The sequence below is a fragment of the Balaenoptera ricei genome, chromosome 7 (genome assembly GCF_028023285.1).
Source record: "Balaenoptera ricei isolate mBalRic1 chromosome 7, mBalRic1.hap2, whole genome shotgun sequence".
NCBI classification, from domain to species: Eukaryota; Metazoa; Chordata; class Mammalia; order Artiodactyla; family Balaenopteridae; genus Balaenoptera; species Balaenoptera ricei.
This window is the reverse complement of record NC_082645.1, coordinates 48148006-48168059: the sequence shown is the minus strand read 5'-3', so window position 1 is coordinate 48168059 and position 20054 is coordinate 48148006. Positions and strand designations below refer to the sequence as shown.

General features: G+C 38.8%; 1 protein-coding gene across 1 annotated transcript in view; it reads right to left on the bottom strand.

Annotated features, from left to right (window-relative positions):
- Window positions 1-20054, bottom strand: part of PKP4 (plakophilin 4) — a 246543-nt gene that overhangs the window by 163759 nt on the left and 62730 nt on the right. The window contains exon 2 of the mRNA XM_059927920.1: window positions 5404-5540. Within this exon, the coding sequence (XP_059783903.1) occupies window positions 5404-5535 (132 nt within the window). The 5' untranslated portion in view covers window positions 5536-5540. The remainder of the gene's footprint in view (window positions 1-5403; window positions 5541-20054) is intronic.

Sequence of the window (20054 nt, the reverse complement as noted above, 5' to 3'; positions counted from 1 at the left end):
TATGCTTGTTTACAGCTGAAGTAAAAATTCTGTCTTCTGCATGTGGTTGAGGTGTGTCAGGGAGAACTATTTCATTGTAAATAAACTTAGGGGCCAAATAAAAGGAAGTTGCAAAGGCAGGTGTACAACAGTTGAGTTGTTTCGGTTTCAGAGAAATAAAGTAAATAATTGTACTGGAATTTGTTCAGTTCTGGGCATTCTGCCATACAGGAAAGGGTGTGTAATTACTGAAGCTAACATATCCATGTAAAAATGAAGTAATATCAGTAGGACACAGTTGGGCTCCAAATTTCCTTTTTTATCTTCAAAAATTAAGGATCTCTAATGACTCTCATTTCACTCTGTGATATTTAAATATCACTTAAATTAATATGGACACACTGAAGGTAGAATTGTAATTTTCACAAAGTCAGATATTATCTTGAGAGGTGGTATTCTCTTTGAAAGCCTCACAAGTGAAGAACATTGCAATTTTCACTCATCAAAGGTAACAAAAGAACTACACACAGTATCTAATTTAGGACTTCACCAGAGTAGGAGTAAAATTAGCATGTTTTACCAAATCTATTCTTTGCTTACCATTTCATGCTCTCTGGATTGGCCTCAATCTTAAATCTGGATTCCAAACTTCTTAAATCATAAACCAAAAATAAGAGGGTGTGGTTTGTGGGAGAACAATGGAAGTTAGAGCACCTAGGGAGTATAAGGCCAAGTTCAAATAGGGGTCTCAATTATTCAAGAAACTTTACAACAGAAGATGAAAGAGTGTAATAAATATTACATGTGTGATTTTATAGAATGCAAATCAACTTGCACCTTTATAGAGCTATGAAAAGTATTTAACCCTATCCAGGATTAGCCACATGGTCTTTTAGAGTGTTTCTACAATCCAGGATGACATTCTATTAATTATAAGACTACTATATACTTCCCCAATTGATAGTAATAGCCTGCTCGTGGCCCTTGGCTCACTGCTTCCTTGAGCCTGTGAAGTTAGCATGCTGACACATCTAAGTTGCAGGGGGTGGCAGCGAATTTCTGGATGAGTCAATGTCTTATCAAATTCCAATTCCTCTGTATCCAAAGGCGTGCTGTCCATTTCAAGGACGAATCAATCACTTTAGTCTAAGGTTTTCACAGGAGGAGGCAAGGCTCTCTGAGGGCACCGCATTTGGCCATATTTCTTTTACAAGATGTTAAGCTAGGCACTAGATCATTCTCAAGTTAGCCTGAAAACTATCAGGATACAAAAAAATGTGTTTCCAACATCTATATTCATCTTGGACTCCTGGATTTTCATTAGGAGTTGAGTTGAACAGTAGAAACTGCCAAATGATGATCCTGATTACAGCCAACAACCAACCGGTAGCTTAAGTTCAACATACTTCCTGTAATTTTACATTCCAGTCCAAGGATCACATTACTTTGTTATTCCCATGGGCTTTTTATTTCTCTTAAAGCATGATCCTTAACTGAACGGCATTTCTTTTGTGATTACCTGGTATACATGATGCTGGTGGATATTTTGTGACATCACCAAGATAAACCACATCCTTTCCTTCCCTACACTTAATTTTCAACTAAGTTAGACAGATGGAAGATGGAACATAAATTTATTTCATATTTACAAAACATCTATGCCATTACTTGACCATCCATATGAAATAAAATTTTTATTTTTGCTCCATGCAGAGATCAGATTTAATTTCTAAATCAATACGGATATAGTGCAATTCAAATTGTCTTAAAGACAAGAATGTACAGCTGGGTAACTAGTTTTCTAAGTGCTGTCTGTGAGATTCTCTTGCTTAGTAATGTTTCTATGAATGTGGCGACAGATTCCATTATCCTCACAAAACAGCCAGTTGGTGACAAAGTGATCTGATAGTCAGCATTATTTATCTACTCCTTCCTTGAACACTCATTTATTGCAGCTCTAGTATATTCAAGGGCCCAGGCGAGGAGTGGCCTGTAACGTGTGTGAAGCAACATATAAAACACAGCTCTATCCTTAGGTAGGTTTTTATTGTATCATCCAAAGGAGCATATGATAAGAGTCACAGCAGTGGTATAAAGTGCTAAAGAAGATCAGGAGAGAGGTGACTTCAGGCTGGGGTGAACATGGCTTCATGAAAGAGGTAGGTAGCACTTGAACAGAAGTAGGTTCCTTCTTTCTATCTGCAAAAGAGCAAGGACTTTTTCTATAACTGCACATATATGCATCTATGTGACTGACATCAATGTGAAAGGTCATCGCTTCATAAAAGAGAGAGAATGTGAATCTCAGCATTTTGTCAAGAAATAAGGAACAGCTTCTGGCACGGGAGGATCCTAGGGAAAGTGTGGCCCAGTAGAGGAAGATTTCATTGTTCCTATGACATCCTAAATCCAATTTCAGATATTAACAGACTAATGATTTGTTAACAAGACTCCTACTGGTCGCTTCCCTTCCCTACTACTTACCATGAATTACCCGGCGGGTATTTCAGTGGCTTGGGTGTAATTTACAAGAAGAACACAGACCCCCTCCTCTCAAAATTCAGCTGCATGTTGAAATATATTACTTTCCACTTCTTTAACCAAGGGTCTTGACATTATGTTTGGGGGCTGTACTACATCAGCATGTTAATAAAATTTATTTTCACATGCTCCATTTCTTATAATAAATACATAAAGCTGTTTTAACTGGTGAGACCAGTACGGTGAATTTTGGAAAGTTTAATGCCATGCAGAAGTAAATACTGTCACAACGTAAACATGGCTCAATATGCAGAAAGTTTCTGTCTTCATATCAGTGTCCTGAAAGAAGTGTCACTCAATCCCTATAGATACATATTTAAAAGGAGAACCACCAGCTTCTCTTAAGGAGGGCATTTTCTTCTTATGCAGAGATGATAACAGTAATATTAGCCTTTACTATGAGCATTTACTAAGTGCCAGGCAGTATAAAAATTTTGCACAGGTTAATTTAATGTTTTCAATAACTATTATTATCCTCATTTTATAGATGAGAAACTGAGGCAGAGAGAGGTTAATAATTTTCCCAAGATCACACAATAAGTAGTAGAGCCATGATGGGAACCCAGCCATTTCCCCCCTTGCGCTAAAGGGGTCTCTGCACCCGAACGAAACATCCTTCCTGAGAGATGGCTGCCACCAAACAAGGTCTGTTCTTTGAGATCAGCGGAGCTGATCCTATCACCTCATGGCTATGAAAATGAGGCACCCTTTTTTTTTTCTCCTATAATTATACATCCCACCCAAGAATATTGCTCTTTTGATATAAAACATGACCAAGGACATAATCTAAAATTAACTATTCCATTTGAGTCTAATGCAACTAAGAACTGACATGATGACTACTATTTTAAAATCAAATATATAAGGTAATAGTAATTAACTTTCTTATTCCTAGCTAACTTTTCTGTGCTCTGTCTCATTTGACAGACACAAGTGAGTGACATATTTCAGGGAAGTCTAAGAAATTTTTACTATGGAGAAATTAGAGTATCTTGCCTGGTACCACAAAAATCCTATGGGAACTAGAGTTAGCTATTTAAAATCAGGCAAACATCTTGGAACAAGAGATAGATATGGTGTCTTGGGTTGAATGATTAAAGTACTGAGTAATGAACACTGACAATCTTAAAAGAAATTAAGAATGAAAACTGTAAATGTATATTAATGGACTCAAATTCTTAGAACAAGAATAGAAGAGTATCTCTTCCCACTAACTAAATAAAGTGGGAGACATATGATAATTCTAACAAATAACAAATATCTGTATTTTTTTTTTGGTTACCTCAAGAAACCAGAACCCCTTTTGCTTTCTCCCACAAAACATCCATTCAGAATACTATTCTTTGCCAAAAGATAAAATTTTGAAGTCATCTGAGGCCGTCAAGGAATTACAGGGCAAAAATCATGATAGGTTTCCAATTTTCTTCAACATGCAGGGTTATCTGGTTTCAAGGTACAAACACAAAAGTTCCTGTTGCTATGCCTACTGAACACAGTTTCTGGTTTTAAGTTAGTTCTGGGCATTTTGATAAATTTACCATCATGTTTCACCAAAACACAGTATAAGCTAAGAGCCGTGAATAAATCAGAGCCTTTTCATTTTATAGATCCTTGGGTCAAATCTCAACAACTATGAAGAAAGAGTCCTTTTTTCCTCCCTAAAGGTGACAGAAGCTTAGATAATCTATAGTTTAGTGGAAAACAGAAACAATACTGACTAATTTCTTGTGTCTTCTCAAAGTCCTAGTTTGTGAAATGTTTAAAAACTTCAAATTTCTGTGAGGAATGAAAAAATATTTTGACATATTGCTACTAGGGTAAGTTGTGAAATCATTTTTTTCTTGAAAGTACAGCTCTAATGGCAAACACATCTCCTAGTTCTAGAGCAATCTTTCATACACACACTCAGCTTTAAGTTACAGCAAACAGCAAAATAATGAAGTTTTCAACACGCCTTCATTCTTTGTCATCATTAGTCATTTGAGCTGCTGATACTGATTTTTCAAAAAATAATTCCAGCCTACATTCAACATCTAGCTTGTATCTCTTGAGAAAAAAAGACCAGTCACTTAATCATAAGATTTTAAAAGAGGATTTTACTATTAGATTATCTCCAACAAAATAACCCTCATGGAGGGCATATACTTTTTGTCTGCTTGCTTGTTTTTCGAGGGAGGGGGCAGAAAAGTCTCCCTGGAGCTTTACATTTACACTCACCTTACTAAGCTTTTAAATCTTAAACAATTAAAACCAGTAATCCCAATTTCTCTAAGCCCACCAGATAAAAATCTAATTTAGAAGGCTACTTGGGTTTGAAGGATAAATAGTATTAAGTGCCTTTAAAAAAATCAACATAAACAGGACATTTAAGCAAACTGGCACAGTGTGACAAGTTTTAGAACATTAGCTCACAAAATGAGTATACTCTGATTCAGACAAACACAACAAATAGAGCCTTTTATCCAAAAATCACCAAGACAACCCTATGTAATACCTATGTTAAAACGTTCAACAGATCTAAGGATATCACAGGCCTCAAGTTGCCAGAGTCCTGACAGAAAAGTCAGTGATGTGAAACACGCTTTATGAAGCTTGGCGTGCATGCACACACTCTGCAAGGTGAGCGAGACAAGAGACACCGATGACCACCGATATTGTCCTTACTTGCAGACGCACAAGTATCCTGCATGTTCCGATTCTGACTGGCACCTGGAGCGGCTCTACCTGCCAGTCATCCCAATGTATTCAGGGATGTAAACACCTTATAATTAGAAAACGTGAAGCCGTCAAGGACGTTAGACAAATTGAAAACACATCCAAAGATTAATTTTTAAAGGCATTGAAGAAATAATTAATTGCAAAGTCTAAAATCAGAGGATGTACCTGCTCCTTCACGGAAGCTAGAATAGTGGTGGCTGTGGTCTCGGGTTCCATGCCTGGGCCAGTGGGGGCAGCTTCCTGGCGGGTCTGTAGTTGCCCCTCCTCCACCAATGAGGCCTGCTCAGGAGCTGGCATTCCTCCTGCAATCAAGCAGGCAAAGGGTTAACACTTTCTCCTCCGCTCCTGGGCAGGAACAGGCAGGGGCTGAGCATTTGCAGATGGTTCCTAGGAACTACTACAGATTCTACACACCATGATCACAACACCATACGGCTATCTGATTTCTAAAAGGCAATATCTAGGGCCAAAGTATAGCTAGTACTACCAAATACTAAAAAATAACAACAGAATAAGAATGATAATAATAAACACTGAGAAAATACTTAAACAACATCATAGTAAAAAATGATGTGAAAAGGGTTAGGGAAGAGGACTCAAAAATATACTGAGGACACTAAGGCTGTTAGATGCTATAAAATCACTGAATTTTCTAAACAGTTAACCATTAAGTAAATAGGATTTTCTTATCACGAACAAAGTAATAACACTCTAGATTGCTATACGGGTCAGTTTTCAGAGAAGTATACGCACAGGAAGACATCTATGAACGTGCAAATGCTTTATGATTATAGAAGAGGCTTATTCAACAGAAGAAAAAGGGGTTAAAACTTATGAAAGGCTTGAAAATAAGCAAAATTCTGCTGTATTTAAAAGAAATGCAAGGCATTAATAACCAGCAATAAAGATAACATTGGTGGAGTATTATAGCTAGCTTGGTTTCCTTAGAGGAATCTGATTATGCAAAGATGACAATGGCTATGGAGCTGGTGTTGAAAGAGAATTTATTTTTCAGGACCATAGCTTGTGACAAAAGAATGGGTTCTTGGCAGGAGATGAGGTGCCTCTCCTAAGATAAACACATACTGAGAGTGGTATGTTTGCCGGGAAACTTATTGATCTGATATGGACTTTGTACAAATTTGCAAAAGATGTGGAAAAGGTGTAACCTAAAATGTTGTAAATATTTTAATAACTTGTTTACCTGTCAGTCTCTCTGCCTGTTTCCTCAAGAGTAGAGTCTACCATACCATGAGACTAGCCTAGTGCCTGGCATATATAATAGATACTCAATGTTTTCCAAATACTTGAATACATGAATGAAGGACTGACTGTCTCTTCCATGTCTCATTACAGTCATTAGGCAAATCTGACCAAGTGCTATGATGCTCATGAGACCTTATTTGTTCAATGCATTACCCTGTGTACTTGTATATGGACATTTGAGACCATAAATGCTGTTTCTGACATTCTTCTTTTAGCTTTCTCCTAAAAATGACTCTACTGTTGTATTTTGATTTCTTATCAACTTCCACAATGTTCATTTCTGTAGGATGATCTGGGGATTTTTTCCCCATTCCCTCAAATGTCAGTATCAGCTTGCTGTTTATTTCCAAACTCATAACCTATAAGACAGGGGAAGATGAACATATCACCTGAGCCTCCATCTCATTCTTTAGTCTCCTGACTTCCACATTAGTGAAGATGGGGTTAGGTTCTAGGTTGCCACCAGTGGTTGCTTTATTCCTACAATATTAATAGGCAGAAATAGACAATGGGTCTGATGAGTTTGAGCATTTTCCCCCAATGGGACTCTCCATGAGGAGTTCTCATGCCAGCTCTAGCAGGTAAATTCTTTTTTTTTTTTTTAATTTATTTATTTTTGGCTGCGTTGGGTCTTTGTTGCTGCGCGCGGGCTTTCTCTAGTTGCGGCGAGCGGGGGATACTCTTCATTGCGGTGCGCGGGCTTCTCATTGTGGTGGCTTCTCTTGTTGCAGAGCACAGGCTCCAGGCACGTAGGCTTCAGTAGTTTTGGCACATGGGCTCAGTAGTTGTGGCTCGCGGGTTCTAGAGCGCAGGCTCAGCAGTTGTGGCGCATGGGCTTATTTGCTCTGCGGCATGTGGGATCTTCCCAGACCAGGGCTCGAACCCGTGTCCCCTACACTGCAGGCAGATTCTTAACTACTGTCTAGCAGGTAAATTCTTTATCGCTTATTTCTGTGGGGCCCAAGGCTGGGGTGCAGCCTCATCTGTAAGGAGGAGAGTCTCCTCAAGGACAAGTGAGGGGAGGACCTTCAGACTTGGAGTAAGTGGCTCCAGGATCAAAACCCAAGTGCCTTGAACATTAGCCACCCTTTCCTCACTTACAAAAATAGCTTACTAACTCTTCATACAACACCATGGAATGATTTTTATGGCAATCTTTATTTTTTAGTACGTATGTTGTGTTGAGATATAAAATAGTACACTTAAAATATCATCAACTGGATAAAATAACTGTATTTAGCCAGTGTTCATTATGTACAAGATTTAAGGTCTATGAAGAAAAAAATGCCCCACTTAAAGATCCTAGCTTTGCATTTAAGGCTAGTAAAGATATGAAAGCACTCTATGCCATTGAAAAACTACACACCTTAAAATAAGCAGGTGGTTGCAAAGAACAAAAATGTTACTGTGCAACAGTGAAACAAATAATGCCAAGAAACAAAAATTTAAAATATCAAGAATATCATACCATGAAATAACCAATGTGTAAGAAAAAGAGAAGCAAAATTTCAGTGAACAAAGAGAATTTGAAAAAGAGAGAAATAGAAACATCACTGGGGAAGTAATTATTCTGTACTAAAAATAGGAGCATCCTTACTGTTTAAAGAAAGATACTGAATTATATTTTTGTAATTATATTACATCACTGTGAGTATACCATACTTAATTTCATACTATTTATTTTTTGATGACTCTCCAGATCTATGACATCAGATGAGCATTTTCTGAATACCACTTTGCCCATGTAATATGCAGGGTGATAAGGGAATACAGGCATAAAGCAAGGTCACTGACCATTAGTGGCTCATCATCTAGCTGAGGCAGCAAAATATGAATCAGATCAAGGCAAAGTATAGCAAGATACAAGTGGTGAAATAACAATGCTGAAGTTGATAGGAAGAGGTGGTGAAGAGGTTATAAATTTGTACAAGAAACTACTATTTAGCAAGAGAGGAGACTTTCATAGGTAGGTATGATGTTTTTATTCTCAGATTCCTCAAAGCCTAGGAGACATTGCAGACAATCACACCTATGGGATACAGAATGATGACCAGGGTACCCAGGCATAACTGAGGATGAGACACTTCTCTACACCTCATCTCTGGAACAGTCCCCAAATACCATTACCAACATGGGACAGAGGAGGGATGCCATAATACTGACAAGCTATACACCTATTAAAGTATTCTGCTCACTTACTTGTAGTTCTCATAACAGTTTGAGGAGTTGAAGGAATCAAGCTAAGACTAAAGTCACAGAATATTATTACCTCTCTCCATTAGCAAAGAAAAAAAAAAGCAATAGGTACTTATATAGCAAAGAGAGGGTGGGAAATTAGGCCTTGCGCTTCCCTCAATGATCTCAATTTGCCTGAGTTGGGCAATTACATTTTAGGGACCTAAGAAAACTTACAAATAAGTTGCTGAACCATTTTGGCTCTTTGGAGAATCACAGAGAATGGAAGAGGTGCCAGAAAACTGGAAGCAGGAAAATGCCATTGCTGTTTTTGGAAAGAAGAAAGTAGACTCTCTTCACGTTACAAACTAGAGAGCTAGACATAGATCCTGGGTGAGATTCTTACAAGGATTTTATCCAAGAGATGATTTGTGAGAACCAAAAAGGGGCACGCCAAAGAAAAGTCATGTTAAGCTGGTCTAATTTCTCTTTGGCACTGTAACCGTGGAAATGCAGTGTGTCTAGACTCTGCTGAGGCATGTATGGTGTTAGAAGTCCCCTATGGTATTATAATCAGCATAGAAATGGGGCTGGCACAAGGTCAACTGCTGACTCTGACAATCTGTAAATAGCTGAACAAAATATATCAACCTACAGAGGTTTCTAATGTAATGCCAGAGAGCTCTGATCTTGGCCCAGCCCTAACCAAAAACTTTAGCCATAATGTAAATAATAATATACAAGGCATGTTCAAATTCTTCAATGAGTAAGAATACTGTATTTACCAGGTGATGAAATTCAAATACAAAAACCACTGCTACACTGCAGTGATGAGCTGCCTCTAATGAGATAAAAACACCAGGGATCAACGTAGGGTTGTGTATTTAGTTTAGCTCAGCAGCACACAGGGGAGGAGATTTAGGCACTTCAGATTCAAGAGCAGAATGAGTGAACCATGAGGGAATCGAGGCTGCCGCAAAGCCAAGGTGATGCTATGCTGTATGGATATCAGCATTTAAGGTGATAAGAAAAAGGGGACAAGTGAGCGTACACCTTTTCTTTAGGTGCCTTGGGACATGTCCAGTTATGGGGTGCACATTAACAGGAATGAACACAAGTGTATCCATTCAAGAGAGGATGAAAGGATGAGGACGGATTTCAGGCGCAAGAACAAGGACAAAATGAATTACAGCTCCCGCTCCTTATGAGCTCAAAGCTTAGCCGAGAACACAGGAGGAACAGCTGATGAAACAGGAAGAGAAAGTGTGACCTGAAGAAGACAAGGACCACGCAGACAAGCAAAAGGTCTACAAACCTCTTCAGGACTGCCAAGTACAAGTAAAGTTAGACTTCCCAGGTTTAGACTTTTTGGTCCCAAAAGCTAGACCAAAAACTAATGGTTTTGTAACAAACTTGTATTAACCTAAATTAATACTGTCTTTATACTCTGAAGCAAATTTGGCTAATAGCTATATTTTATTATATTTATATATTAATATTATATTATAAAACTAAAGATTGGAGCCATGAGGGCAAGCTCATGAGGTCTTTCCTTTTGGAGTGAAGAGTCAAATGTCCAAAATTTCAAAAACTGTTAACCCCAAAGGTGGTACATTCCCCATCGCAAGAGGTCTTTAATCACAGTGCAGATGATCAAGTAGCAGGGATGGTACAGAAGGCATCCTGCACTGGGTGAGTGTTAGAATCGGGAAACAAAGTTCTCTGAATCTTGAGGCTGACACTAGGATATGACGAATGAATGGATGTTGAATGCTCCTCAGGGGTTTTCAGAATGTCATCTACCATAACACACCTCTGTGCAAAAAAGGCACCTGAAGGCCAGGATGCTGTGTTTTCCTGAGGGAATGATGGGCACTGGAAATCTTAGTGCTGCCTGTTTCTGTTCAGCTACACAAAAAGCTCAGAGGAGTCTGTGACCAACTCTTACAACTGTGTTCTCATTCTATCCCAGCCTCTCATTACTAAATTTCCTCTTTGCTCAGGTCTCTATTTTTATCATTCTATTGGACGGCATTCTTTTGAACCTTGTGAAACCCTTTTTGGAAAGCTGACTATGAACGGTTATGTGTTTTCACTGCTACATTTATTGAACACAAATAAGCTTTTGTGTGAAACTGTTAGCATAATATTGTGTGTGTGTGTCTTACAGTGAACTCTTACAAATTAACAAGAAATTTTTCTGCTCAAGGATGCAGGCCACATACATTCTAGTGTGATTATCTAAGGCTTTCTTTGCAGGCTGTGGATGTAATATATAGGTATAACCTAAGACTCAATAACTACAATCCCTTTTACCACAGATAACACTAATCCACAAAATCATCTTCACTAAATTTCTGAGATAGAAGATCAACTAGATACTGGATTTTCCTCTATTTACTCATTTTACTCTCCTTACAGATAATTTTTGGTCAAAGTATAATAAGTATACTTTATTTTGTCTTATCCAGTGAAATAAATTAGACTATGTATTTTTTTCCCACTCTGTTGCATTAGTAATCTGGAGTATAACACACATCTCATGACTTCATTTTGAACACTCAGAAAATGTTATGATGATTGATAACAACCATTTCAAAATTGGTAGGATAAAATAAAGATGTCTAAGAACAAATTAAGACTAATAAAGGACAGAAAATAAGCACAAATATTTAAATTTGATTCAAAGCAATATATTAATAATATAGAATAAAAGTTTGTTAAATAAGCATTAGATGAACAAAACATTATGAGTAAAAATTTTTAAAAATTACTGAGTATCATATGTAGCAAAGATAAGTTTCTTTGCTTTACTTATAATGAAACTGGAACAGATATTACAGAAGAAAAGAATGAAGTACTAGGAATTAGAAATATGCCTCAAAAGTAAAACACCTTCAGTACCATATGGAGTCTATTCTAGAATTCTAAAAGGAATACTAGATACTTTTCACAGTTATAGTTTAAAAATATCTTGGAAATAAGAAGCATTACAAAAATCTGCAACTGTTTAGGAAGCCTAGAGATAGTTACATACTGAACTTCTAATCAAACAGTTCATCCAAAAAATTTCAATTTCCTGACAAGAATTTATTTAGAAGGGAGCTATATGCCAAACAGCAGAGTAATTTGAGAGAATGGATTAGATATAGTGGTTAATTATTTTGACTTATGGATTTATTATTACAATCAAAAGATCAATGCATGACAACCTGACACAAAAATAAGCAAAAGGGATGAATAGGTCTTTCAGAAAAGAGAACATCTAGATGGCCAATAGTGACTTGCTCAACCTCTTTAGTAATTAGAGAAGCGCAAATTCATACTACAATGAGACATCAACACAAAACCACCAAAATGGCAATACATTTTATCAATATCAAATTTTGGCAAAGATGTGGAACAATGGTAAAAATCACAGGCTACTGACGTGTGTAAATGGGAACCATAACCTTGGAACGCATTTTGGCATTTATCTAGTTGAGCTGCTGATAACATGTATTACACAGCCCAGTAATTCCATTCCTGATTATATAGAGATACTTTTGCACACAAACACCTGGAGAGACATATAAGTACGGTCATGGCAGCACTCTTCGTGAAAGCCATGAATTGCAAAATAACCCAAATGACAATTAACAGTGGAATGAATAAATACATTGTGGTATACTCATGTAATGTATTTCACCTACAGCAATAAAACAAATGAACGACAGCTGTGTAACAAGAGTGACTCTCACAAGCATAATGTTGAATAAAAGAAGCAAGTCACAAAAGAAACAAACGGTAGAATTCTGCTTATGTAAAGTTTAAAAAATAGGCAAGATAAAACTATGTTTATTAGGGATGCATGCATTGGTACCAAGGAAATGGTTATCACCAAAGCCAGAGGAATGGTTACCTCTTTGGGGAAAGAAGAGGCTGTGATCTCACAAGGATGCATGAAGAACTTTTGGGGTGCTGGCCTGGTGTGGGCAGTAATTAACGGATGTGTATCTTTTGAATTTTTATAATTATATATATATATATATTTTTTTTATTCACTCTCCCAGTTATTTTTTTGTGAAAAAGGAAAAATATTAATATAGTGGAACGAGCATATGATAAATTTTTATTACATATAATTTATAAACAGAATAATTTAGCGTATTTAGAAACAGAATACAGTAGTGTTTAATAGCTTAAATACTAAAGATTATCCATTTTTAAGAGAACTGAATTATTTCTGGTTATAAAGCTACACTAAATACAATTTCATGGTTCATAAATGTCTGGAATTCATTTCAATAAAAGGGGGCTCACATTACAAAATAGAATGCCCTCAACCCTGTATACTATTCAACAATACTTTCTGAAAATGAAACGCATGGTTAATAATAGCACAGCTCACACCTCGAGGCGGCCTCTCGCACTGTGTGCGGTGTGAGCGACGCTCCTTCGAGTCAGCTGGAGTGCTGACATGGTCCCTGTCATGACAGGTAAATCCTGCAAAACTGTTAATAAAAACTAAAAATTCTATGTTGCATAAACACAGATGGCACTCTGGTATTTTCAACGTTTCCAAAAAACATTTCTTATGGGGAGCAAAGGAGGAGATCTTTTTGGAAAATAACACAGGTTCAGTTTTTTTAGGATTTGGGATCCTTTGTAGCATATAGATGTCTGGCATGTTAAAGGGTGTAAAAGAGATAGGATGGGGATAACCAATAGGATAAGAACATAATTAACTCTGAAGGGGGATGACTGGATGGAGACCATACATTTCCGATGACCATACATTTCCGCTCTTTTCCAACTCACGACACCATGAAATAACGGAAAAGGCATTTTCTCTTTTTTAAGATAAGAAAATTAGCCAGTCTAGAGATTCAAAAAATGCCATTGGTGTGCCGACATACTAGAAAAATAATGGCTGCAGACCTATGGCAAAATAACCATAAGAAACCAAAACGCAAAAGAAAAAAAAGCCTGCTTGAGAGGCTGGAGCAGTTGGTGAGGGAGCTCAGAGTCAGTGGACCCCAGAACTTGAGGCTTTTAGGCCTGGGCCGTGATCAGATGATCAAAGGGAGAGAGACAATGCCACTAGGTGGTCAGTCGGCCCCTGCCCTGGACGTGCTCAAGCAGTTGCCACAGGCAAAGAAGGAGGGATCCAGACAGAGCAGGGCCTCAGTCAGCACTGATACCCAGAAGGGACAGATTCCCTAAACAGAAAAAGTAAAGTGGAATAGGTAGACTAACATCCTTAGTGTTAAAATTGAAAACTGTACTGTGCATGTGAAAAGAGAAACAGCCAGAGACCTTGAAAAGAAGACACAGGATAAAAACAAAAATCTCAATCAATGAAATGAATAGCAAAATGAATTTTTGTAAAAAGAGGATTTCATAAGAGTGATGTAAATAATTCTATCTGAGCGCCCCACTCCCCATCCCCCCACCCAAAAAAAAGAGAGAGAGAGAGAGAAAGAAAGAGATGAAAAAGATAAAAGAACAGTTTGGGAGACCAGAGACTAGATCCAGAAGTTACGTTTATTTACCAACAGTACTAGGAAGAGAGAAAAAAGGAGAATAAATACTAAAAGAAGTAAGAAATGAAAATTTCTCAGAGGTGAAACCTAATATTTAAATGGGCCAATAAGTGAATAAAATGAATGAAACAGACTACATCTAGAACCAATGCATTGAAATTTCTACATTCCAAGGATAAAGACAAGACTGTAAATGTTACCATGGAGGAAAAATAAACTGCTTACAAAGGAATGAGAATCAGTTTGGCATCAGACCTCTTATCAACTACAGTGGATACAGTAATAACTTCTAAGTACTGACCAAAAATTATTATTCAAATATGAAGAAAAGAAAGGCATTTTAGGACATACCAGGACCCAAGAAAATGTGGCTTCAATACTCTTTAAAGGAAGTTCTGCAACCAAATAATAAATATGATCAGGGAAGGGTTAGTACACGAGAAACAAGTGTTAAGCAGATAATTCAGGACATTGAAGATTAAACCTAAAGAAACTCCCCATGATATCAGCAGGAGAGGTGTGGGGAGCTGAAGAAAGTAAAACTGGGACTTCCCTGGTGGCAGAGTGGTTAAGAATCTGCCTGCCAATGCAAGCAACACGGGTTCGAGCCCGGGTCTGGGAAGATTCCACATGTCATGGAGCAACTAATCCTGTGCACCACAACTACTGAGCCTATGCTCTAGAGCCTGTGAGCCACAACTACTGAAGCCCGCACTCCGCAACAAGAAGCCACCACAACGAGAAGCCCGTGCACCGCAATGAAGAGTAGACCCTGCTTGCCGCAATTAGAGAAAGCCCACACACAGCAAAAAAGACCCAATGCAGCCAAAAATGAATAAATTAATTACTTAATTAAACAAACAAAAAACCCCCCCTAAAACTGTACTAATGTTCTTATTTAACTTACTGGGATGAAGGGCATACAGAGGAACTCCAGAGGACTATCCCTTTGCTGCTCCTCTCAGGAAGCGGCAGAGCCCACTGCCCGCCCCTTGAATGTGGGGATGGCCTCTTATGACTCAGAATGTGGCCGAAGTGATTTTGTACAACATCTGAGGCTAAACCTTAAAAAGGACTTGCAGCTTCTTTGGGAACCTTGAGATCACTATGCCATGAAAGAGCTCGGGATTAAAATATGCTACGGGAGACCTTCAAGATGGCAGAGGAGTTAAGACGTGGAGATCACCTTCCTCCCCATAAATACATCAAAAATAACATCTACATGGGGAACAACTCCTACAGAACACCTACTGAACGCTGGCAGAAGACCTGAGACTTCCCAAAAAGCAAGAAAATCCCCACGTACATGGGTAGGGCAAAAGAAAAAAGAAAAAAACAGAGACAAAAGAATAGGGACAGGACCCACACCTCTGGGAGGGAGCTGTGAAGGAGGAAAACTTTCCACACACTAGGAAGCCCCTTCACTGGCAGAGATGAGGGTGGGTGGGCGGGGGGGGAAGCTTCGGAGCCAAGGAGGAGAGCGCAGCAACAGGGGTGCGGAGGGCAAAGTGGAGAGATTCCTGCACAGAGGATCAGTGCCGACCAGCACTCACCAGCCTGAGAGGCTTGTCTGCTCACCCGCCAGGACAGGTGGGGGCTGGGAGCTGAGGCTCGGGCTTCGGAGGTCAGATCCCAGGGAGAGGACTGGGGTTGGCTGCGTGAACACAGCCTGAAGGGGGATAGTGCGCCACAGATAGCCATGTGGGAGTCTGATAAAAAGTCTGGAACTGCCAGGGAGGCAAGAGACCTTTGTTTCAGGGTGCGCGAGGAAAGGGGATTCCTTCCCAGTGTGCCCACAGAAGGCAGAGCACCGCTTATACAAGCTCCAGAGAGGGGCACGAGCCGCGGCTATCAGCCCAGAGACGGGCATGAGCCACTAACGCTGTGGCCGCTACCACCAAGAATCCTGTGTGCAAGCGCAGGTCACTATCCATACATCCCTGGGAGCCTGTGCATCACGCCACTGCCAGGGTCCCATGATCCAGGGACAACTTCCCGGGGAGAACACACGGCATGCCTCAGGCTGTTGCAACGTCAAGCTGGCCTCTGCTGCCTAAGGCTCGCCCCGCATTCCAATTATGACTACCGTACCCTCCCTCTCCCCAGCCTGAGTGAGCAAGAGAGCCCTAATCAGCTGCTGCTTTAACCCCCTCCTATCTGGGCAGGGAACAGACTCCTGAGCGCTGCCTACACGCAGAGGCGGGACAAAAACCAAAGCTGAACTCTAGGAGCTGTGAGAACAAAGAAGAGAAAGGAAAATTTCTCTGTGAAGCTTCAGGAGCAGATTAAAACCCCACAATCAACTTGATAAACGCTGCATTTGAAGAATAACTGAATAGACAACAAATGTTCCCAAAATTGAAGCAGTGGACTTTGGGAGCAACTGTAGACTTGGGGTTTGCTTTCTGCGTCTAATTTGTTTCTGGTTTTAAGTTTATCTTAGTTTAGTATTTAGTGTTTATTATCATTGGTGGATTTGTTTATTGGTTTGGTTGCTCTCTTCCAATTTTGTTTTTAAATATATACATATATATTTTTTTCTTTTTTCTTTTTGTGAATGTGTATGTGTATGCTTCTTTGGGTGATTTTGTCTGTATAGGTTTGCTTTTACCATTTTTTTTTCTTTCTTCCTTTTCTTCTGAGCTGGGTGGTTGGCAGGGTCTTGGTACTCCAGCCAGGTGCCGGGCCTGAGCCGCTGACGTGGGAGGGCTGAGTCCAGGACACTGGATCACCAGAAACCTCCTGGCCCCACATAATATCAATTAGCAAGAGCTCTCCCAGAGATCTTCATCTCAACACTAAGACCCAGCTCCACCCAATGGCCAGCAAGGTCCAGTGCTGGATGCCCCATGCCAAACAACTAGCAAAACAGGAACACAACCCAACCCATTAGCAGAGAGGCTGCCTAAGTCATACTAAGTTCACAGACACTCCACAACACACCACCAGATGCAGCCCTGCCCACCAGAAGGACAAGATACAGCCTGACCCACCAGAACACAGGCACCAGTCCCCTCTACCAGGAAGCCTACACAAGCCACTGAACCAACCTCACCCACTGGGGGCAGAAAATAATAACGATAACCAAAAATAACAGGAACTATCAACCTGCCGTCTGCAAAAAGGAGACCCCAAACACAGTAACTTAAGCAAAATGAGAAGACAGAGAAACACACAGCAGATAAAGGAGCAAGGTAAAAACGCACCAGACCAAACAAATGAAGAGGAAACAGGCAGTCTACCTGAAAAAGAATTCAGAGTAAGGACAGTAAAGATGATCCAAAATCTTGGAGACAGAATGGAGAAAATACAAGTAACGTTTAACAAGGACCTAGAAGAACTACAGAGCAAACAAACAATGATGAACAACAAAATAAATGAAATTAAAAATACTCTAGAAGGAATCAATAGCAAAATAACTGAGGCAGAAGAACGGATAAATAACCTGGAAGACAAAATAGTGGAAATAACTGCCACAGAGCCGAATAAAGAAAAAAGAATGAAAAGAATTGAGGACTGTCTCAGAGACCTCTGGGACAACATTAAACGCATCAACATTCAAATTACAGGAATCCCACAAGAAGAAAAAAAGGGTCTGAGAAAATATTTGAAGAGATTAGAGTTGAAAACTTCCCTAACATGGGAAAAGAAATAGTCAATCAAGTCCAGGAAAAGCAGAGAGTCCCATACAGGATAAATCCGAGGAGAAACATGTCAAGACACATATTAATCAAAAATTAAATACAAAGAAAAAATATTAAAAGCAGCAAGGGAAAAGCAACAAATAACATACAAGGGAATCCCCATAAGGGTAACAGCTGATCCTTCAGCAGAAACTCAGCAAGCCAGAAGGGAGTGGCAGGACATATTTAAAGTGATGAAAGGGAAAAACCTACAACCAAGATTACCCAGCAAGGATCTCATTCAGATTTGATGGAGAAATTAAAACCTTTACAGACAAGCAAAAGCTAAGAGAATTCAGCACCACCAAACCAGCTTTACAACACATGCTAAAGGAACCTCTCCAGGCAGGAAACACAAGAGAAGGAAAAGACCTACAATAACAAATCCAAAACAATTAAGAAAATGGTAATAGGAACATACATATTGATAATTACCTTAAATGTAAATGGATTAAATGCTCCAACCAAAAGACATAGACTGGCTGAATGGATACAAAAACAAGACCCGTATAGATGCTGTCTACAAGAGACCCACTTCAGACCTAGGAACACATACAGACTGAAAGTGAGGGGATGGAAAAAAGATACTGCACGCAAATGGAAAGCAAAAGAAAGCTGGAGTAGCAATACTCATATCAGATAAAATAGACTTTAAAATAAAGACTATTACAAGAGACGAAGAAGGACACTACATAATGATCAAGGGATCATTCCAAGAAGAAGATATAACAATTATAAATATATATGCACCCAACATAGGAGCACCTCAATACATAAGGCAACTGCGAACAGCTATAAAAGAGGAAATCGACAGTAACACAATCATAGTAGGGGACGTTAACACCCCACTTTCACCAATGGACTGATCATCCAAAATGAACATAAATAAGGAAACACAAGCTTTAAAAGACACACAGGACCAGATAGACTTAATTGATATTTATAGGACATTCCATCCAAAAACAACAGAATACACTTTCTTCTCAAGTGCTCACGGAACATTCTCCAGGATAGATCATATCTTGGGTCACAAATCAAGCCTCGGTAAACTTAAGAAAATTGAAATTGAATCAAGTATCTTTTCTGACCAGAGTGCTATGAGACTCCATATCAATTACAGGAAAAAAACTGTAAAAAATACAAACATATGGAAGCTAAACAATATGCTACTAAATAACCAAGAGATCACTGAAGAAATCAAAGAGGAAATAAAAAAATACCTGGAAACAAATGACAATGAAAACATGAAGACCCAAAACCTATGGGATGCAGCAAAAGCAGTTCTAAGAGGGAAGTTTACAGCAATACAATCCTACCTCAAGAAACAAGATAAATCTCAAATAAACAACTTAACCTTACACCTAAAGCAATCAGAGAAAGAAGAACAAAAAAACCCCAAAGTTAGCAGAAGGAAAGAAATCATAAAGATCAGATCAAAAATGAATGAAAAAGAAATCACGGAAACGATAGCAAGGATCAATAAAACTAAAAGCTGCTTCTTTGAGAAGATAAACAAAATTGATAAAACATTAGCCAGACTCATCAAGAAAAAAAGGGAGGAGACTCAAATCAATAGAACTGGAAAAGAAAAAGGAGAATAACTGACACTGCAGAAACACAAAGGATCATGAGAGATTACTACAAGCAACTATATGCCAATAAAATGGACAACCTGGAAGAAATGGACAAATTCTTAGAAAAGCACAACCTTCTGAGACTGAACCAGGAAGAAACAGAAAATATAAACAGACCAATCACAAGCACTGAAATTGAAACTGTGATTAAAAATCTTCCAACAAACAAAAGCCCAGGAGCGGATGGCTTCACAGGTGAATTCTATCAAACATTTAGAGAAGAGCTAACACCTGTCTTCTCAACTCTTCCAAAATATAGCAGAGGGAAGAACACTCCCAAACTCATTCTATGAGGTCACCATCACCCTGATACCAAAACCAGACAAAGATGTAACAAAAAAAGAAAACTACAGACCAATATTACTGATGAACATAGATGCAGAAGTTCTCAACAACATACTAGCAAACAGAATTCAACAACACATTAAAAGGATCATACACCATGGTCAAGTGGGGTTTAACCCAGGAACTCAAGGATTCTTCAATATATACAAATCAATCAATATGATACACCATATTAACAAACTGAAGGA